Raw genomic sequence first — 22,288 nt, 5'->3', positions numbered from 1 at the left:
CCATGTGGAGTATGTAATAAAGGTGTCGGCAGCAATTAGATTTTCTGCTCCTCTTGTAAACGATGGATTCATGCTAAAAGCCAACTATCTAAAGCAAAAGATTTCCGATTTAAATGTTGTACTACTGATCTAGAAGCTAGAAATGCTCTGACTGAGGCTCAACTTGGAAACTGTAATCTCGAGACCGTTGACAAATTCTTTTATTTTGATGAGGCAGAATTCACGGTGATTAGCAGGGTGCGCTGCGGCTGGATGAAATTCCGTGAGCTGCTGCCTCTTCTGGCATCTAAAGCTGTTTTTCTGACGGTTACAGGACAGTTATATGAAACCTGTGTCCGATATCAGCTATTGTATGGCTGTGAAACTTGGCAAACTAAAGCTGAAGATATACAATGATCCGCCGCAATGAAATGGCAATGGTCCGTTGGATATGAGATTCTTCTCTCCGCGAACGATTTATCTTCCTTGATTTATCTTGATACTAACTAACAAAAACAAAACGTTTGCATTTATAATAGGTCGTTGTCTATTCTGACTAATAAGCTGTTGCTCTCTCTTGGAGAGAGTTCAGAAAAGAACCAATCAAACGTGTCTTTCTTCTTCTCATATTGCTTTCGATCAACACCTGGATATAGATTTTCTGCTTATTTTTTTGTCTTTATCCGACGTTTATATCCTGAAGAGTACAGAACGAGAAATTTTTCAGTATGATATCTGCTTCCGTTTTTTCGTGCCATCTTCAAATTTTGTGGTGTGTCACCAGAAACTTATATGCCGCTGCCGTTGAACAATATTGTTTTGTATTTTTTTCTGGCCCTCGGCTGCTATGCGATTGGGTTGTAGGTTCCATCGATTCTATTGTAAAAGATATGTCAAGCAGGTGGCCTAACCTTTATATCACTGTCGCTGTGCTAGAAAAGCATTTTTCAAATTGTTCTATGTTGTTTTGAGCGATTTTTTCCAGATATATGAACTACTGAAACCTCCATTGTGTACATGTTCATTCATTTTAAAGTTGCTAAGAAAAAATTATCTTGTAAAAAATTGTATTTTGATAATTTTTCAACCACAAATTAATCTGTTGTTTAACATGGTTGCTGTACACCCTAAATATAAGAATTATTCGTCAACTTTTATGATTGGAGTATTTGTGATGTTGCAATTCGTGCTTATAAATGTGGCCTTTTGTCGAGAATTAGCGTACCCTATGGGTAAACGGGCGTTTTCTAAGAATGAGAAGAGCGTGGTCTAGATTTTTTGAATTTTGCCTCCATCCCGTAAAGCCTGTGCTTGTGGAAGAAGATGGGAATAACAGCTCGTTTCGAATGTGTACGTGACGTGTTTGTATAAAACACAGATCACTAATCTAGAAAAGAGACTTTTTTAAAACACAGATCAGTCTTTTTTCTAGATCAGTGTTTGAAATCGGGACCGCGCTGCCCAAGACCGCCTTTCGGAAACTGCGGTGGAGTTTTGTCACTAGCAGCAGCCATGGCAACAAGGACTCAAAATCACAGCCGCTCACACCGAAAAGAAGTGCGAGAAGGTAGTAAGAAGGAACAAGATGGAAGCAAGAAACGACCTCAATCGACTAGGATTGTTCAGCGAGCTTGGCTACATATCTATTGGTGACCCATATGTACCTCCTAATAGTAGTAAGTGTCTTGATTTTGGTTTGTTATAGCGGCACTGCTGTGTATGTACGTGTTTCATCATTTGTTTACAAAGCAAGGGGCCTAAAAGTTAAACACACCAATAACAAAGGCCCCATATTGAAGATTTAGAACTCATTCCACGAAAGGAGTTTATACTTTGAGACATATGAAACTTTGAGACAAAAATAAATCAATAAACGGTTTCTTAGAGTCAGGAATAAACAAACTTTCATCAACATCATGTCAGACACATTGAGCTGCAAACCTTGCTATTTTTCTAAGATTTAGCATAAAGAGCCAGAGATTCTCAGTCAACACCGATGCAATAGGAATGATTCATTTTTCTAGTTCGTTGTTCTTATTAATATATTAATTGCATTTTATTATATGTTATGGCCCTAAGGGGCTGTTCTTGTTTATGAAAAGAATAAAAAAGAAAAACCATATTCTATAGATAATAAATATATGTAATTTGCAAGAATTTTATTTTACATGTGTACCTTTTTTCTGTAATCAATGTCATCCATTTGGTTAATTGTGAAATTCTTCAATCTTCAGTAGGCTATACATAAAATAAAATTGATATTTGGAAGTAAGTCTTGTTGTTGATTACATATTATTTTATGACAGAGGCAACATTTTAGCATCTTGATAACAATTTATGTGTTATTTTACTATTTTTATAGAGCCATTCAATATCAATGCTTCAAAGGGAAAGCAAATTCTCCCAGGCGGAGCAAAATCTAAAAGTGCCCTCCAGAGTGGCTACTTTGATAAATCATTTGATAGAATCATGCAAGGAGAGGCATATACGGATCCTGTTAAGAGAAGAAGGCAAGAAAGAATAAGTCAGTCAAAAAAGAACTTAGGGAAACCATTTGTGCCAAGTCATTCAGGAAAAAAACCGTAAGTTATCAGCTATTACCGCATTAAGCTAAGTTTGTATTGAAATCAATGGCATCATTTACAACAAAGGAATTTAGTCTTGATTTACAATTTAATGTCTAAATCTAGTGCATCTGGAGCTGGTTTACAAAAGGGGCTTAAATTTTAGATATTTATATATTATAATTAAAATAAGAGAAGAAGAATGTTTCTCATCCAGAGGTTTTTCATGAGTTATTGAAGTTGTCTGTAATTTGGGATGAAATCAAAATTCACAAGTATGGTAATTGTTTCAAAAACTAGAAAATATAATTTTTATCATCATTTCGGGACCAAACATTGACATTTAGTTTCAGTCCAATACACTTAACTTTACCATGCTTTTCTGGTAAGAATCTTTAAAAGAATCAATTTCCCATGCTTTGAAGAGTTGTTTCTAATAGTTTTGCACACTTTAAAAAATTAAAGACCCATCTGCCTTATGTTCTATGCTTTGATTTCATGTTTTTTCTAGTTCTGGAGCTAATAGTCACTATGGGACATTCTCTGGTCCAGTCAATGCTTTTAGTCCATTAGGAAAAGGAAAAAAGTCATATGCATCACCTGGAAGAAACTTCATCACAAACCCATTAAGAAAAGGGACTGGTTATGGTTATGTCAATGTTTTAATTGGTAAACCACAAACATACTCAACTGAACCATATGACAGAGGAAGAGAATTAGTAAAGGTAAGAACCTTTCACATTGAGTTTTTCTCTAATAGTTATGCAATAATGGTTGTGTTTATAAAGCCACATGTGGAGTGCCAGACATTTTTCAATGAATTTCTAATATTGCAGCGTATTGCCAATTCCCAAAGCTCTTTGTATCTAAATTTTTCTGATATCTAATTTCAAAATGAAGGAAGTGCTTGAAATAGTTACTCAACTTCAGTTCAGTGTGTTGTTGCTTTTGCTGAAAATGTGGCCTAGCCATCTTTTATTTGCTGACAATGCATCTTTATTTGTCAAAAACCCTAATCTCTACAATGAAAGTTATCTTAGCGTCTGAAAGTTATGAAAGTTATCTTAGAAAGTTTTCTATGAAAGAATTGATCCAGGCTGATTCTACTTCTGTTGAATATTTGGTACTTTCAATCAAGGCCGTTTTTAATATACTTAATATGCTTGATTCAAAGCCTGCCTAAGTGTCTATGCTGTAACATTATCTTAATGATTTATTGACACAACCCTTGCATAATTGTGTTATAATAGAAAGGTCAAGAAGACAGTAAAGGCAAAATGAAAGGAGGAGCATTCAAGCTAAATCTCTGTCCTAAGCAGTACTTTGATGTGAATCCCTACAAGGCTGACAGACGTGAGTTTTTACTGATATGTTTCCTTTGTGCAGTAGTTGAAAAACCCTAAAGGTGTAAAGCCCTAAAGCTATGAGTCATTAATAGCTATTAAGGATCAACATAATATGACTTACAGTTTGTTGCCGCCCTTTATTGAGATTCTATCACATGATTCTTTCTTGAGCAAACATTTTGCTTTTAAATATGAAGTCATGTAGTTAAGAACTTTGTAACCAACCAGTGCTGATAACATTATTAATGAACTGGTACTTTTTTAAAAAGAAATGAAAGAAAATTCTTAACAGGTTTAACAGATTGTCAAGTGATATTTGCATAGATTTAATGCATATATTTGAGAGGAAATGTAAAATTTCGTGCCTGAAGACATGCATTGGATCATTGTATTGAATGGCTTTCTACAAAGAAATGACAATCTAAAGGACACTCATGTGTTAAACAAGTAGAGTGAAAGATGAGAGAGACTATCTTGCAGATTTATGTACTACCTTATATACACAGTGAAATGAGCTGTTTCTCCTAAGTTAAAAAAGATAGAAATTGAGACATTTATATTAGTCCTTCAATTTAAAAATGTCATTAATGGCTCTTTAGCTTTTTTTGATGACAAAGAAAGAAATTTGGGGATTTTATGACAAAAATTGCCCTCAATAAAAAATAAAGTTTAGTTTAATCTCCTCTCCTAGCCTTCCATATTTTCCACATGTTTGAAGCAATTTCTCCACAACATGCTATATTATATTTAGCGTTGTTAATTTAAATTAGTTGGTTTTAATTAGCTTGTATGCATAGCTAGAAATTGTACCAACTTTAAATAAAGAAAGAAAAAAAAGCTTCCAACATGTTTTTCAAGACTGCGTTGTAGCAAAACAATGATGTAAATAAGTACAATTCATCAGATGGCTCCAATTACCTTCCCACTCCGCAGTAGCTGGCAATAGAAACTAGATGAAACTTCCATATCCCCATTGTTCTCTCATACTTCTTAACTTTCTACCCAATCTCCTTCTTATTATTTCTATCCTTTTAGCATTGCCACCGCTAAGAGAACCAAAGGCAGATACAAGAGAGGTGAAGCCTTTCAAACAGAGTTCTCCTGGCAAAGAGGTTAGATTTCTGAATTGAACATTAGCAAAGAAATTTAACATTATTTAACTCTACCATCTTGTGATATACTAATTTGTTTTGAGAAGCTAAGTTCGGGATTAGCACTCAGCTTTTTGTTTATTTCAATGCTATAAGTTTTTGAGTTTTTTTTTAGTAACATAATGACATGAAATAACATGAAATAAGACACCTAATTCGTCACAACACAAGAAGTGCTTCTTTCTCTTTACTGATTTCAATTTAATAAAAACTAGGTGCTTTATCATCATAAAGAATAATTTCTACCCTATCTTTAAAAGAAAGTTTTTCGAGAAATTTTTTCAAGGTTGCATGTGATCATTGAGTCATCTTCAATAATCTTTAATTTAACTGTTTGATCTCTTATATGATGAAAAGCAGAGTCATTTTGATCAAGAATGGCTTATATCCAGAGGCTTTCCATTCCTTGAAGGCTTGAAGTCTTTAAAAGGAATTGTTTTCAAGTTGGGTTTTCTTGGCCTCCATTTGGTTTCACGACAATCTGTAGCTTTGGCAGGGTTTATTATAACATGCACTGATAACTAATTTGTGCGGTGATGAATCGTTATTGTGCAGTAATAAACTTAAATTTTGTGCAGTGATAAAACTAAAATGAAGAGATTTGGTATTGAAAAAGTAAAATTGCACCAACTACTATTACCAATAGACACACAAGTTTATAAAATAGCATAAAAGTAATAAAAATGAAAACATAACAGTAACAATGATCATATTTTACGAAATCTCTCTAAAATTTGATCGAATTCAGTCTCTAGTTTGTTTCGTTCATCATCTTCTCCTTTGAGATCTTTATTCTCAAAATCATGTTTAAATCCAGACTGCTTCTCCTCGTCGAAATCTCTTGTAAAGCTTTGATGAGAGCTGGCGTGATTCGAAAGTTTTACTACATACAGTTAGTTTGATAGGTGTGGTCATGAAAATTTTTAAAGGCAACACCCAAATCTTCAAAAATTGGAATAAGTGCAGAGATAAAAAAACTTTAAAATACACCCTGAGCTTTGGTCTGTGCTCCGTGTCCCTCACGCACTTGACAAAGTTTACCTCTTCCATTTTGGAATCTTGCAGCTCAGTTCTTTCATCTTTCTTATCAACTCATGATGGACTTGCTGTCATCTTTTCCTACAGATTGGCGGCTCAAAAGCAGGCTGCTTCAATGGCTACCCATCTCATTCCAATGATCCTTACGTTGTGCATAAAAACTCATTTAGAAGTTTTAACGATGGTGGAGAAAAGAAGATATTTAGACCATCTCAGGGACCCAAGTCATGCCCTACGAAGTCTGTCATATCCCAAAATGTTCAAAGGTGAGTTTGAAGATTATTCGCTGCCTCATTGTACGTTTTTTTATTGCCAAACACTAACCAAGTTTAGAAGCTCGTATTTAACTCTCCTCGTTTCCCTTTGGTTGCGAATCATTGTTGGTTTGTGAAGTGTCACACGGAATTATATTATGTAAACTATCAATTTTTTGGGAAAAAGGTAAAGATGAAGTGTTATCATCATTAACAAAGTGAAAAACTATTAAAACAAGGCTCCCACCCTACCAAAAAGGACGTAAGAAATCAGAGAAATTACCATTGATAAATCCAGTAGATGATTTTTGATGATTTTTTATTGAGCTTGTTTCGTTCAATTTCATTTCACTGTCTACAAGATGCATTATGGCTCACTATTGAGAATTATCGTAATCTAATTTCGAGGCATTTTTCGTTGTAGGCGAATAAATCGTTTGACATATAAACAGCCAGTTACAGTATCAATATGAGATGAATTATACACAAGAGTGCTAGAAAGAAATGGATGAAATCTTCTAGGAAAATTTGTGGAAGGAACAAGATTTTTGATCGAATGATTTTGTTAATAGACTACTGTAGTGTCCTAATGTATGTAGATATGTTTTTAAGGTTTTTATGGAAAAAAATTATCAAGAAGGCCAGCTCTCTTCAAATTTTGTTTTCTGGAGATCCTCAAATTTTGCTTTTTTCAATTGCTTCGCAAAATTACAGATAACGAAATTTCAGATGCTGTTAATGTGTTTGCTAGTAAACGGGGGTTTGAGTACTGTCAATTGAGGTATTGCTGTCCTACAGTGACAATTATTCTATGTAGGTTTGTTGACAGGGTATTCTATATAGGTTTTTCCTTATATTGATTATAATTTCAAGACGCTGTTAAGACTCATTCTATTTTCTCATTGAGCAAACAATCTTCCTAAAGTCAATCATACAAACACTTCATCAGCATTTGATAGACCACGTTATATTCGCCCTCGAATTAGCTCGTTGCTTCAATTCTTGTATCAACTGACCCCTATACGTCAGGTGATATCTGTGTATTGCAGGCTAACAGAGAAGGCTGATAAATACATTAGGGAGAGATAAGTTGCAATTGTACCTATAATACCTCGTTTAATACCTATTTAATAACTTATTCTGCTATTAGACCTATATGGCAAAAAGGTTGGTTTGAAAGTTGCTGAATTTGTCAATACCAATCTCACATTAATTTCCTCTCTTGACGCAGACCCTTGAGTCTAGTAACAGACAGCAATTTTTCTCGCTGTCTCTCCTCATTCATTGAAGCATTTTTCGGCGCTCTTTCTTTCCAACATTCATCCTTCACTTATCTGGCTGCGTAAAACAGATCGTAGAAAAAGACGCTAGATTATTGCAGAACTCCAAAAAGCTGGCTACAATTTTCAGCCTAACTATAAGCAACATACGATATGATACAGGAAATTCTATTCATTATCCTGCCTTTAAAAGTTGGGATATCTTTGTCCCTTGCATACTTTGCTGTTTGATTTTGCAAAGATAGAGGTTATCTTGCAAAGCTTAATTACCAAGAATAATAGAAGGAAAGGTTTTTCTCTAAAACTTAAAGCTACGCCAGAAAACGGCCGCCAAAGAGACCGATCTTAGGTAGAATTCTGGCTGTTTTGTTGCAGTTATTTTTGTACAGATAAATGACGAGTTCCGCATTTCTTGATTGTCCATTTAGAGCATAACTGTCAATTTAAGATACCAAGGAAACTTTTCAAACTGCAATCTGTTTCAAAAGCTAGTACCTTTGCTTCTATGTAATAATGCCGTTAAGCGGAACCTCCAAGCGACCTGAAAGATCGATTCTGCTTAACAAAAGACCCATTATTCAGGGTGCCACTTGTCGAAAGTATACTGTACTTTGCAACCTACGGTCTAAACCAATGAACTATTCAAGGAAAATTTCTTGCATTCGAAACCCGAAGAATCCGTTGCGTTGTAGAGAGCTTGCCTATATGACTCCTATCGCAAAGCCTATATAACTAGGAAAAATCGACTTCGTTTTCTAAAGTTGCCCATTTTCGAAGGTGTTTGATTTTGTCATTTATTTAGGGTTTGTTGTGATTTATTTGTGTCCGTTTTGGGATTTCCTTGATTGGGAAGTGTCCGTTATTTGGGCGTGTCATTGATTGGGAGTTCTCCATCATAAGGAGGTGTTTATTGAGAATAAACTTCCACAGAAAAAAAACAAGCTTTTCGAAATTACACGTCTATGCATTTTCAGGAGAACTTAAAGATTGCGATATTTATTTTGCGGTCAAGAAAAGGCAAGAATGTTTGAAAATTTTGCAAGCGATATAGTTTCTGTTTGCCTTTTTTCTTAAAACGATTAGTTTTAAAAAATCTATCTAAAAAATATATACGTTTTAAAGTATTCAATTACTTGCTGTAACATCTAATGGCCTACGGTATTCCCCAAGGACCATAAGCCATAATGCTCCAAAAGGCTTCAATTATCATGGGAGTTCTCCAACGACTTTCTGCATTTCGATTAACTGCCTTTGTACTGTTGTCTTTGTTTGGCTTGTAATCAATACCCATGCTGCAGATTACACTGCAAGGGACAGGTTTTCTGGACTTCATGAAGCATTTGTTAAGCAACGTGTAATGCTGCAAAGGAAACTCGAATGGCCTAACTTTTGCAAACTTGTCGAAAAGCAACTATAAGAAGAATTACTGACGAAAAGATGGTTTGAAGAGCCGTGAAGTATTGGTAAGCACTTTCTAATCCACTCTCGTTTTGTCGCTGGTGTACACTATTCAAGAAACCAAAGATCAATAGATTTGTCTTCAGAAGCTTGTCGCAAATTTGTCTGTTAATCTACAAACGCTTGTTAACTTGTTTCAAGATATCGTGAAAAGATAACATTGAAGTAAATATGCAAATTTCATTACAATACAGACTGTTTGGAACGCTAAAAAAGTGAATGCTGGATCTGCTAGAGGAGCCTTGTTATTGGTCGTGCTTTCGCAAATTAATGCTTTATCAATTTCAGTGAAATTTCGCGTGAGAGCTGGGTTACTTAGGGTTTTACCTCTGAAAAAGATATAAAGCCATCCAAAAGAATCATTGTAAAGGTTAACGTAAAACCGGAATGGTTTTGAAGAAGTATCCAGTTCACCTGGATATGATGAACATAAGCCAAGAAATATCTGTCCTAAATTTCTCAGATTAACATCCTAACATCCTATTTTTTCTTAAGGATTGCTACGCTTTTCGGGACATTCAATTATAAGAACGTTTAGAAAAAGGGTGCAAAGTTATGTATCCTTACCTTTTCTATGTCAACCTGTTTAAACGGCTCTTATTTAATATCGATTCTCGTAAACGTAGTTCAAAATTAACAAAGCTATTATTTGAACAATTTTTTTGCGGTACAGAATTTGAAAATGGCTTTGAAAAAAGCAAACATTTTACGACATACTAAAAGCTTTTTCGTCTGACACTCCTCAGAGCATTAAACGTCAGAATAGGTTCCGAAAAAACACGATGGAAAAATATATACCCAGTTGTGGATCGAAATAGGCCAATCAGAAAAACGCAAGCACAAGACCGGTATAGTTGACCAATCAGTGCCGCGAGTGACCAATCAGTAAAGCTATTATTTTCTATCATTTTCGTTACAAAAGGTAGTAATTTTCATAGTTTCATATAAAACAAACCCCTGTATGTGCCGTAATGTGCCAAGAGCTGTAATACCTTCGTTCAAAACAGTATATCAATCTACAATGCCTGCCTAATGTTCTTACAATGCCATGCAGACAAAATGTTTTTCAAACTATTACAGTTTCTAATAGAAAACTTCAAGACCCTACAATCCCCCACCTGCAAAAAAGAATTTTATGTGTAGAGTTATCTCCATACCTGCAGGCAATGAAAACACTGTAGCTTTGAGCAGAGTCAGGAAAATTTTATGGTTGCACGCCCACTGACCGGGGGAAGGTCCACGAAGAACAATAAATGCTCCTCTGACACACCCAAGCAACGCCCAATTTTTATTGTTTTGTGATGAAAGTTTGCCTTCTGGGATGTTTTTGTCTGAAGGAGGGTTAACAACTTTTCTGGACTCTGGCTTTGAAAATTATGTTACACTGACCTTTTTAGAAGAGCGAGAAGAGATGGATGCTATTGACAAAAGAGTACCGAAGTGTGACGTCACCAAAAATCTATTTTTAGAATTTCTTGAATTTGGCCACATAATCCTAAAGAACAGCGTAAAATACCTCTCATTGTGCAAAATTAGTAAGATATGTTTCAAATTTGGCCAGATATGTCCAATGGAAGGTTCAAAGTTTGCTAACGGATTACTGTTATTAATTATGAACCAAGACCAAATTACAGAGGTTTGATGGGGCAAGAGCCTGTGCTCATGTGGCCATATCTTTGTAATGCCTTTAACTGAATTTGCAAGTTTAGAGGTATTTCACGATGCTCTTTCAGGTTCTGGGATCAAAATTAAAAAATTCTAAAAGTATATTTTCATGACGTCATCACTTCGGTACTCTATTTACAATAATATCAGAGGTGCCTAGAGTAAAAACTTTGAAAGAGAAACGAATAAAGGTAGCATGCAGGAGTATTTATTATTTGACTACACCCTCAAAGAGTGAGATACACCCCTTTTTGTCGGCAAAAATCGCCTCTTCGCCGCTCCAAAAATTTTCTTGGCTCTGCCCCTGAATAATAGACAAAAAACTTTGACGGGAGATGTAACTTTACATTACAATATAGTACTGGTACCCTTCACGGTCAACAAAATCTGATGGAAATTCCTTATGATGACCAGAATTTATTTCACACACCATTGTCCCTTCAAACATCTTCTTGCTTATGTTGAAAGATTCACAGTGGCAACCAGCTCTTTGTTCAATGCAGAGTCGACATTGGTTGAAGCATTCTTCAACTGTTTTCACATGAATAACTTTATCTACATGACGCTCTAGTGCTTTATCAGCAAATAGAATATTCGTGTGAAAGCTTGTAGGGTCGTCTTCAACTATCAGGCATTCTATAAATAAGAAAATCATAGCTTAGAAGAAAACCACAAGCTTTTCGTCTGACAGTGATTTGGCAACCTCCACAGTCATGTGCTTGAAATTCTGATTGGTCTACTTTAATCCGCAACTAGTTGTATATATACATATATATTTATTTCTTGTTTCCGATATATGTTCTTAAGTTTTGTACTCTGAAGAGTGTCAGACAAAAAGCTTAAGCATAATTCAAAATGTTTGCTTTTTTCAAAGCCATTTTTAAATTTTGTACCACAATGCTTGTACCTACAATTTTGCTAATACAATAATACTGAAAGTAATTTCAAGACTTTTTCTTTTGTTTTCAAGAGAACGTCTTCATGCATTTATATATGCATCCGTACACGTTGAGCTTAGAAAATTACAAGGCTGCATTATTGTAAAATTATTGTAATGATCCCTCTTCTTGATAATAAATATGGCCGTTTTATAGCTTATATTTCTTTTTCTTTTGCAAAGATATTAAAGATCATCTCTTTCCAATACTAATATCAGAAGAAATGAATCAAACTTACTGTGGCAAGTAGATTCTACGAATTATATCGAGAATAAGATCACACAGTGCAGGTAAGTAATACAATTCTATCATTGCTGTCCGAATCATTTACGACAAATCTATTGTCATTTTTAGCAGGAAATGCTTCGACGATGGGGCTACCGCAGGAACAGAGAACTGTTAGCGTCACCTCAGGCGACACCCTTTTCTGGACTCTAGTCAAATCTCAGTATTGCACGCTTTTTTGACAGAGGCTCTGTTGAATATCAGCTTCCTTTTTCGTAAGTGCAAAGCAAGAAGAGAGAATTTTGGTACAGATAACTTCGCGTAGACCAAATTTACATAATTTACAGCCAATAATTTACATAATTAATTTACATAATGTCAAAGAGTGAAATATATACCTACTCGTGTATATGACATATAGTGAACTCACTTGTGCGTATCAAACGACGCCTTATATGAAGACATAATAGCTGTTTCATAATGGCTGATTCATAATGGCTGATTCATAATGGCTGATTCAATCTGTGTTCTATGTTCTATGTACTTAAATCCTTACCGTTGTTTGTATTTTTCTGAACAACATTACTGAAAACACCACTCCCTTTCCTCGTCCTTGCTGCTACTTTGAACTCATACAATGTGCCTTTTTTCAGCCTCTCCAATACGAAAAATCTGTTTTGAATACCGTATATGATGTTAGATTTCCAGTCAGTTAGCCCTGAATCTTTAGCTCTATGTCGTAACTCGTACCCACGGCCAACACCATTCATCAAAGAGGAGTCAGCGATTGGGCTCCAGGTCAGCTTAATCGAGGTCGGAGACTCTGTGGTAGCAGTTACCTTCGCAGGGGCAGAGTCTGGAACTGAATTGTAAAATCTGATAAAATGTCAGAACTTCTTTTTACTGGTACCTGCATACTTTTTACTAAAAGTGGCGATTTACAATCTAGACAGTGTTTGAGGCTATGCAAAATGGCTTGCAATGTACCCCATTCCTTTTCTATATGGAAATGAAAAGCGCTATGAAAAGTGTCCTACCGAAGGTTAGCTACTATTAACTTTTTTAAGTCGGCTTGGTTTGATATCAAGAACCAAGCGTAACCTGCGGGACGGCCTGCTCGGTAGCAAATCCGGCTATGTAGCACCATACTGTTTTTATCAACTGATCCAGAGCAGTTTATTTCGGCAGAATTTTTTCAAAACTCGTAACACCTAAATGCAACTGCTTATTTTTTGCTATCCCCTTTGTCTACTTCCCGAACCCTCTCATGTTTATGGACTACAGGGTTTGTTTAAGGTCTGAGTTATGTAGAATTGGTAAAAACAATCATTGTTATTTTTCCAGTCTCAAATGTAAGCTTTTTTGCTTTCGGAAAGTATATATACCTGGTAAATTCCGTTGTCGATCTGTAATCTCCTTACAGTATGAAATGTCTAGCACTTTATGCTCTAAAAAAGATACGAAAGTCAAAGAGCAGCTTACCATCTTCATCTGTTCTTTTGTATCTTATTCTTGACACAATATTTTGATCTTTCTCGTTGATTTTTCCAAAAAAATGAGCATAAAATCCGTAGATTGTATTCTTATGTAGTCCTGCTACCAGAACACGATGTCCCAAGGTTATATTAACTTTATGTTCTTCATTTCTGTAGTCATATTGGAAGTAGTGTATTTCATGTTTCGGCATAGAAGTCCAATTATCTTTCTTTGGTAGCCTTGGCTGTGAAGGCAGTTTTACAGCAACTGAAGTGGAGCTTATGGTCCACATCAACAGATCTGGCATGTTCTTTTGTGATTCAGCTATGAGTCAAATTTTGAAGCATTAGGCCGAAAGAAAATGGGGTGACATGAGAGGAACCCGTTCTGAATTTTGGCATAAATACCTTTACAGAGGAATAATACAAATTTTCAGTATGAAGCGTAGACATATCAGGCCCGTCGGAACCAGGGGAGGGGGGCTTGGGGGCTGGAGCCCCCCCTAATAATTGTCAAACTGGAGTATATTTCCTTCATAACTGAGTGTAAAATGAGTGTAATGAGTGTAATTCCGAGCGAATTTCCGGGGTTTGCAGCAAACATATTTTGTTCCTTAAATTACGTCAAAACTGTAACTGCGATCGATGTTAGGGATTTTAATATAACTTTTTGGGACCCTCTCAGCTCAGGCCCCGGGCAATCTGCCCCCAGTTCTCCTCTCGGTGGGCCTGGTTTCTTAGTATGGAAAGGATTTGGTGTAAAAATTGTCGGGGGGGGGGGACATCCCTTACCCATCTCTACTCAGTGCCAGCTTGAGCTACTATCTGGTTTTCTTCTTTGTATTCATGGCACCTGTTGCAATGTAAGGTGGAGTTGCAAATGCATGTGAATCCTTTTGTGTCAGATCAACTATTTTTAGAAAAATAAAAGTTTCAGGAGATATCAAGAGCAAAACTAATCTCATCACGCGATATTCTGTGACCATGCATTTTGTTGGTTAATGACACTCAATTGCAAGCTGTTTTTCTAAATTTCACATTCAAAAATCGGATTTGCATATCAGAAATCCGTTAGCTGTCTTTTGTTACTATGAATTTTTTAATAACAATTTTCATCATTGCTTTAATGTTCAATGTTCATCAGTTAAAAGTAATTGTACCTTCTTTTAGGTTATAAAGCATTTTTTCCCACGAATTTGAGAACTCTTCAGTACTTTTATTGTTTTTGTGCAATATTTTTATCTCCCGCGACAGTTCCCCCGGCTGGTAAAATAACTTTATTGGGTACATTTTATTAGGCTGCAGCGCCCCAGCATTTACTACTGTCTCAGGTTGGCTCGTTGTGCTAAAAGATTAATCAAGGATTATATTTCAAGCTTTATTTTTGCACACAAGAAGATCAGTAATGTTTTGTTGACAGCTGAAAAGATGTAAAAACCTATTTGTGAAAATATATGAAGATGCAGTGTTGCGTTTCCTGAACATATCTAAAATTCCAAAGTTAGTTAACCTAGTTTGAAGTAAATAAATACAATGCAATTATAATTAAGATATAAGAAATACAAATACAATTAGAAATATAATTATGATATCAAGGAATAAGAGACGAAATGGAGAGATCTGAATTTATTTTCAATGTGTTTTCAGCATATAATTTAAAGGATGCCAGCAACAAACTTGCTGCTATTTGAAGTTTGATAATAGTATTGTTTCAAGAAGGGATTACCAGAAATTTTTCTTGTTGAATGATTCTATATTGTCAAGAGTTACTTTATAGTCAAATGAAAATAAATAGTTATTCAAAAGCCATCAACACTTACTGTAAACTTATTCCGATACGTTTTTCAATTTCGTCTTTTGTTATGAAGATTTCACACACTTTGTTGCACGTCATTTTAAACTGGTAGCTTGCACTTTCAGGCACTTTCAAATAGCCGACGAACTTCCAGTTGAGGTAACTCGAATTTTCAAAGTTTTCAATATACAGTCTATCGCTACATGAAAACGAGGACAGGCTGTCTTGGTTCTGTATGGTCTCTTCGACTTTCTCCGCTGTCACTTGAGTGCTGTCAGTTTTGGAAATTGATGGTTGGTATCTTTCGACAAGCAAGCCCGTTAATTTGTAGTATTCTGCAAGGTATTGTCGAGAATTTTGGCGTTAATATGTGTAAGAGAGGTACCAAAAATCCCTGGAAGAGCCCCCCCCCCTCCCTTCGAATGAGTGCCCCTCAATTGATGGATTCTGGATGGGTTAATGAAAGGCTGGAAGTTGAAACTTCTTTCTGAGTAGGGATTTTTAGATCCTGAAGCCTCAGTTTATGGTGACCACACTCTTTTTTATAAGAACAATTTTATAAGAACACGAGCCTCAAAACTGGTCAAAAGTTAAAAACAAATTAAGAACAATCTGAGGCTGAGCTTCTACAAAATGCAATTTTTAACAACGTTTTTTCTCAAAATCATGGATTTTTAGCGATGTGTGGGTGCTTTTTCGGTGAATATTCAAATTTTTCAGCAAATTAAGGCTGTCTCATTTACTTTGTTGGCAAATGAGGTCTGAACACCTCCTTAGAGCGAAAAAGCTAGCAATCTCACTGCTTACACCCTCTTAATTCAAGAACAAATTAAGAACAATCCAGCCTCAGATTTTCGAAAAAATTAAGAACAGTCAGCCTGAACTTAAATTTACTGGTTCTTATAAAAGAAAGAGTGTACACGATAAATGTATCTAATTTGAATTAACTCAATGAAACGAAAAGTCTTTTTTTGTTTACTGTAAATTATCATCATTTTTCTCATTAAAAATCTTCCAACCACCTTTTCGAAGAATTTGCAAAAAACTTTATCCATTTGATTGGTATTACTTTACTTTATCAAAAATTCATTAAAAGCTCCAAATTTGCTCCTGTTTCGCTGATCACCTATCACACTCACTGTTTAACATCTTTGAACCCGAAATCAAATTTCCAATGTGGCAACAAACAATACCGGTCTTCTCATAAAAGTGAGATGGGGTTTAATAGAAAATCAAAATTACCTTAGATCTTAGAGGGGATGCTTTAGAAAAGTTAAGCACAGTCATTTGATTTGCCAAGGAGCTTTGCTAGGAATTGAACGCTGACTGCACGTCATGTAAACCAATGACTTTTAAATGACCAGATGAAAACTGAATTTGGTCGTAAAAGTTTTTCTGTGGCTGCTGCGCATGTTTACAACAACATCCCTATTTCAGCAAGAAAATTAGACTCTAGGGTTTTATTCAGAACACAAGTACATGACTTTTTTTAATTATATGAATTTTTTAGCTAGCTTAATTTAATCCTTTTAGTTTGTACCTTACGCACAGGACCCTAATGATAACAGTATAATTGTCATACTGATAGGTTATTCCTGTATAAACATTCGTGTTTTATTATTATTATTATCATTCTATAGGATGAAAAATTTAGCTGTACATAACAGTGTTTTACTTAATGGCTGAAGTTAATATCAGGGACCGTGGAAGCGGGGGAGACTTTCCCAATGATTTCCCAAATGCACTGAAAACCATACATAAAATTGCCCTGTTGTTGATTTTTAACATGTTTAGCAATCCCCCCTTCCCAAAGACGTTTAAGCCCCTTAAATACGTATTATATTCTCCGCTTTCATTAGTTAAATTTTACGTACCCATTGACCGATGTAGAAATTCTTTGCCTATTGGAATCAATTCTGCTGAATTTGGAAATTGCACGCCAAGCTGAAAGAAACCTGGGTGTGTCTCGTTTCCATAGTGATAGACTGTAATTTGGTATCGGAATCCCTGTAGCAGATCGACGAGTAATTTGGAGTGACTAAAATGGTAGCAGTTAAAGAAATTGAAAGAAATTTTGGGTATGAGGTTATATCTAATTATTTTGCATTGCACAATAATATCGAAAGCAAAAACTTTGGTCTTACTTTTTTTAAATATCATAAAATAAGTTGTATACTTGTATGTACGAGCTACTTTTCAATGCAAAGGTAGCCCTTTGTGAATTTCTAACCACCAAAATTGGCCAACCAATAATTGCGATACCTCTCACTCGTTTATTGATTGCACAATTTTGATTGACAGATCGCTGTAACAATCCAATTTCTAGAGATAAGTGCCTAGATGTTGGGGATGTTCAATTTGAGTAGGTTTTGCATATGTGCGTAGGTTGCGTCAATACGTAATGCAACCGAGTCTAGCCTAGTACACTCAGAAAACAAATGCGATAGTAGAAGTGTTCATTTCCTGCTAATCAGTTTTTTGTAGCGGATGAGTTGGGGGATGATTAGCTGGACCACACAGCTGTGTTAATCGGGATGGCTTTCTTCTTGTTGCTGTATGAGATCCAAATGAAATGGTCTTTTGCCACCGGAAAATCCTGGTATTACAGTATTAGGAGTCCAAATGATATCTAGATCGAAATCTGGATAGAATTAAAATATCAAAGCCATAGCTTGCATTGTCATAGAAGAACTCCGTAAGTTTCTTAACTAACTTACCTAGTCAAAGCAGTCCTTGCCTTGCTAGTGATATCCAATATTTTCACTGGAGTTGGCAGGTATATGTCAATGAACACCCGACATTTCATTTTGCATGTAGCAAAGAACCTGTGCTTACCACTTTGTGTAGAGGCAAATATGGCTTGGTATAGCCCATATTGATGCCTTTTTACAATATTTTGTTGACTGTATTCAAAGTTGTTTATGTTTTCGATATTGTTTGGGCAGTTTGGAAATTTCCTAATACCTGTGAAGTTGCCGATATCGTAGTATTTGGCAGAGTTCCATGTCTTTACTATGACACCAGGTCCAGGTTGATAGAAAGCTAAAGAAATATGTTATTTTAATAAAATTGATATGCCATGTGGCTATATAATTAGAAATATTAATTAAAGACTCGATACTTGTTTGTAACCTAATTGCTATGTACACAGATGAAAATGAAATCACTTCTTCCAAAACCCAAAAGCTATAATCTTCGAAAAATTGATACCCTATCTGTTCCAAAGGTTAACACTACAAGTTATGTTCAAAGATTTGGAATTATCTTCCAAATGAAATGAAATCATCTAAAAATGCAAGTCAATTGAAAGTTCTTATAAAAGATTGGTATTTCGAAAATCAATGCTCCTCCAAACGCTTGCATTCAATAACTTCCATAATGCAATCTCTTAAACCACTTCATGTTAGTGTTTATTAGTGTTGTGTTAGTGTATTATTGACACTATTGTCAAACAAATAGTGAAAAAGGTATTATTATTATTATTATTATTACTTAGAATGTTTTTTATTACCCCTAAGATATGGAAAGACACATCATTGTCATGTTTTATAATGGATGGTTGCAACAAGTTGCAGGGGCACAGAAGTAGAAATGCTATAATGCAGCACGCAGGAGAAACGACAAATAATACCCAATTAGGTGAGCCCCTGTTTTTAAGCTAACCTAATTTCTTAAGCCTATTATGTCGACAAATATCTTCTCTAGGTAGTCCTTCCAAAAAGGGGCTAGACAGGAAGTTTGTCTTACACCGGTTGATTATCGAATTGCACTTGCAGAATTTCGCTTACAGCAATTGCTAATTAGAGGGTTTTGATTGGACAGTTGGTAAATACAGGTCGCACGTACCTTAAAGGTTTGAAATAGCGTTTAGAACAAAAACGAATACCGATCAAGCCAATTATATTAAAGCTAGAAAATAACCAGGAGGATCCTTTCTGTCAATTACAAACTTCTGGAATTCTAAATCATTCAATGCAATCAAATGTTACTGTAAGCAGTCTGGATTGATATTGACCACTTCTGTATGGGCAAAGCTAAAAATTAATGTGGGGGGGTGACTGTCCTGTGACAGTATTTAAGGCCAGATCTGCCAAGTAAATAGCAAACCCATGGCTCTTTGAATGTCGCACATTTCCCAACATCCCCTGTAGAACCACCTATGAAAACCAGCTCAAAAATTATCAAACGGCTTCCCTTTATATATGCCAATGATAAATTTAGAAATATGAACATGACATCTTGTTAGATTTTCATCCAGTCGGAAAGCAACATCAGTTTTTATTGGTACAAGAAATTACGTGGAATTTTATTTGAAACACAGTTAGTCATGAGAAGACGAAGACTTAATCATACTGAAGAGTGGGAATAGAACTATGTGTAATTTGCAACGCAGTTTGTGGACGATGCTGGCTTTGACGAGACCTATTTTTATCAATCCTTTTTTACCCTAGAATCCCAAAAAAATTTTGTGGGCCTTTCCATCAAGGGGGTAATTGAAGTTTTTATATACAGGGGGCTCCATCCGAAAAGAATAAGTAAGATATTTTCCTTGTGATCTGATACTATTAGGTACCTGATTTAACAATTTACCTTTTTGATACTTATAGGTTCAACTATTATATAACAATATCAAAAACAGGAATAATGGAATTGATGTGTTTAAACTGATTATTTTAGTAAACAGTCTAAATTACTATGACTAGTGGCCTTTTATGTGCTCAAGAAGATGTGCAGAATATGTGCAATTTGCTTTTGATTCTGTAAGGTGAATTTTGATAACTGCGGATTGACTACCCCGTATGTAGAAAGTCTATGTAACACCCCTTAGAGGCCTTTCCATTAGTGATTGTAAATTGTGCTCTCACTGACATCTGATATGATACCTTCAACAGGGCCCTTATTGATGACAGTGCCTTTGGCACTGAAAAGGTTTTTACCCTGTATAAATATTTCTATTATTATTATTATTATTATTATGCATAGGCAAAACCAGAAATACTAGCTGAATAGCATAACAAATTTAACATGCCTTTAAAAGCTTGGGCCTTGACCCAGAAATAGTCTTGTAAAAGACTTTCCACTTACCTGAAGGCAACGTTTCATCGCTGGAAGCTTCAAGGGACGCAACATAGATAGCAGCATACCAGATGTAAAGTATTTTATGCATTTTGCATCAGAGGCTCTTCAGGTCTGACAGAAAGGTTGAAGATTTTTTAATGTTCGAATCTGTTATATACCTTGCTTAAAACTATGACGACACCTTAAGTTTCCTTAAACAATGGATTGACTTACTAAGTGTACCTTGCCAAGACTCATGGCTAGAAGCAATGAAACTTAGCATCGATTTCATGTTTCTATCCAAACGTACACGGCAACAGAAAACTTTCAATTTGCATATCTTAATGTGTAATGAGATGCAAAATGTATCTAGATGGTCTGATGACATATATGCAAATTTCTTCCTCAACAAAGCGCAAATCTTAAAATAACCAACTCCTGCAGATAAACTTTCAAATGTAGCGGGGAAGAATGACACATAACTGTAGTCTCATTAATTCCAAAGTTCAGGTTGAGTTATAACAATAATATGTAACTCCCCACAATTTTAGAGGCCTGGAGTATTTTACATACCCAATTAGTGCTTGTTCTGTTGTGATTGTGCTCAACTTCCAAAACCAAGTTTTGTATTGCAAATGTAGATCTTATCAAAGATGAAACAACTTTAATTCGACATAAATTCTAGCCGAGAGTTATATAAAAAAAGACGATACATTCGTAAGAAAATGACTTTTCTAAAAATGCATTGTTACCTCAAGAACGTCCTATTTCCTTCAAAGATCCATATGATTTATCTTTAAAAATTTCCAACATTTATACAAATGCTATATTTACATTTACTCCAAAATATTATGATTTGAAATCTTTACAAACAGTTCTTGTAGCTGAAGAAATTCACTGAAATTTCAGCTTCTCTCAGCAAGAATTAGCGTCATTGTTCACTTCAATCCAAAAAATTGGAATTGAAATAATTTTTCTTAATTACCTGTGAATTTCAAACTAGTTAGAATATTCATGTTTCAGATCTGATTGAATCTTTAGATCTCATGTTTCCACCTTTTTCCTACCTTAAATTGTCAGTATTTGTACAACAAAGCTTCAAAGTCTATGCTTTTTGAGCTTTTATTTTGTCTTTTGTTTCATAAACATATCTTTGCACACGTTGTTATGGTTTCTATATTCTACTGCTATGGTCTGATTCTGAATATAGTAGCGAAGTGTGACGGCACCAAAAATCTATTTTTAGAATTTCTAAAATTTGGCCGCATAATCTGAAAGATTGGCATAAAATACCTCTTATTGTGCAAAATCAGTTAGATATGTTCCAAATTTGGCGAGATATGGCCAGTGGGAGGTTCAAAGTTTGCAAACAGATCACTGTTATTCTGGCCTGGTTCATAAAGTTATGAACCAAGACCAAATTACAGAAGTTTGATGAGGCAAGAGCTTGTCCTTATGTGGCTATATCTAAGCCAATTCGTGATGCCTTTAATTCGTGATGACAATCCCTCTTCCATTGATATGTTTCTAACGAATAAAACCTCTGGTTTTCAAAACACTACGACAATAGAAGTGGGATTGTCTGATTTTCATCTAATGATACTAACAGTGTTAAAGAGTGGTTTTGTAAAAAGAGGTCCAAGGATTGTGACATACCGAGACTACAGTAAATTTGATCCTATAAAGTTTCGCAGTGACCTTAGAAGCAATCTAGCTAAGAGCAGCGAAGCATACTCTGAATATGAAAATTTTAATTCTGTAGTCGAAGAAGTTCTGAATAACCATGTACCTCTAAAACAGAAATATTTACGCGCAAATGATGCACCCTTCATGACGAAAACTTTAAGAAAGGCAATTATGCTCCGTTCACAGTTACGTAACAGATTAAACAGGCATAATACTTCTGAAAACTGGAACGCTTTTAAAAAGCAAAGAAATAGGTGTGTGAAAATTCTGCGACAAGCAAAAACATCATATTATGGTAACCTTGATATAAATTCTGTCACTGACAATAAAAAGTTCTGGAAAACTGTAAAACCACTTTTTACTGACAAGGTACAAA

At 35.3% G+C, this 22,288-nt stretch overlaps 2 protein-coding genes across 3 annotated transcripts; one reads left to right on the top strand and one right to left on the bottom strand.

Annotated features, from left to right (window-relative positions):
- Positions 1 to 1,427: 1,427 nt before the first annotated feature.
- Positions 1,428 to 6,978, top strand: LOC148957461 (cilia-and flagella-associated protein 96-like). Its single transcript, XM_089115313.1, has 7 exons — positions 1,428 to 1,655; positions 2,342 to 2,561; positions 3,055 to 3,268; positions 3,794 to 3,896; positions 4,925 to 5,001; positions 6,166 to 6,344; positions 6,757 to 6,978. Exons 1-7 carry the CDS (start codon positions 1,565 to 1,567, stop codon positions 6,803 to 6,805), a joined length of 933 nt encoding a protein of 310 aa, XP_088971439.1. The 5' UTR covers positions 1,428 to 1,564; the 3' UTR covers positions 6,806 to 6,978.
- Positions 6,979 to 10,738: 3,760 nt separating this feature from the next.
- Positions 10,739 to 20,998, bottom strand: LOC135689705 (uncharacterized). Of its 2 annotated transcripts, XM_089115318.1 has the most exons (10): positions 20,979 to 20,998; positions 20,800 to 20,869; positions 20,254 to 20,358; positions 17,886 to 18,210; positions 17,043 to 17,206; positions 15,194 to 15,503; positions 14,534 to 14,718; positions 13,381 to 13,698; positions 12,455 to 12,760; positions 10,740 to 11,371 (listed from the first exon to the last, which is right to left on the bottom strand). In XM_089115318.1, the coding sequence occupies exons 3-10, from the start codon at positions 20,333 to 20,335 to the stop codon at positions 11,079 to 11,081; spliced, it is 1,983 nt and encodes a 660-aa protein (XP_088971444.1). In that variant the 5' UTR covers positions 20,336 to 20,358; positions 20,800 to 20,869; positions 20,979 to 20,998; the 3' UTR covers positions 10,740 to 11,078. The 2 variants fall into 2 exon arrangements, with proteins under 2 accessions (XP_088971445.1, XP_088971444.1); XM_089115319.1 differs by lacking the exon at positions 20,800 to 20,869 and having other exon boundaries at positions 10,739 to 11,371.
- Positions 20,999 to 22,288: the final 1,290 nt, after the last annotated feature.

Source organism: Rhopilema esculentum, unplaced genomic scaffold, assembly GCF_057945365.1.
Source record: "Rhopilema esculentum isolate cy_ngs unplaced genomic scaffold, ASM5794536v1 HiC_scaffold_24, whole genome shotgun sequence".
In the NCBI taxonomy this organism is placed as follows: domain Eukaryota; kingdom Metazoa; phylum Cnidaria; class Scyphozoa; order Rhizostomeae; family Rhizostomatidae; genus Rhopilema; species Rhopilema esculentum.
Note: the sequence above shows the minus strand (reverse complement) of the source record. Positions and strands in the feature narration are given on the sequence as shown.

Coding starts and splice junctions, on each gene's coding strand:
- LOC148957461 (XM_089115313.1), top strand. CDS start 1,565: ATGGAAGCAAGAAACGACCTCAATCGACTAGGATTGTTCAGCGAGCTT. Junction 2,562..3,054: donor AGTCATTCAGGAAAAAAACC/GTAAGTTATCAG, acceptor TGTTTTTTCTAG/TTCTGGAGCTAATAGTCACT. Junction 3,897..4,924: donor TCCCTACAAGGCTGACAGAC/GTGAGTTTTTAC, acceptor CTATCCTTTTAG/CATTGCCACCGCTAAGAGAA.
- LOC135689705 (XM_089115319.1), bottom strand. CDS start 20,335: ATGCATAAAATACTTTACATCTGGTATGCTGCTATCTATGTTGCGTCC. Junction 17,207..17,885: donor GCAAGGACTGCTTTGACTAG/GTAAGTTAGTTA, acceptor CTACCATTTTAG/TCACTCCAAATTACTCGTCG. Junction 15,504..17,042: donor ATTTCTACATCGGTCAATGG/GTACGTAAAATT, acceptor AATACCTTGCAG/AATACTACAAATTAACGGGC.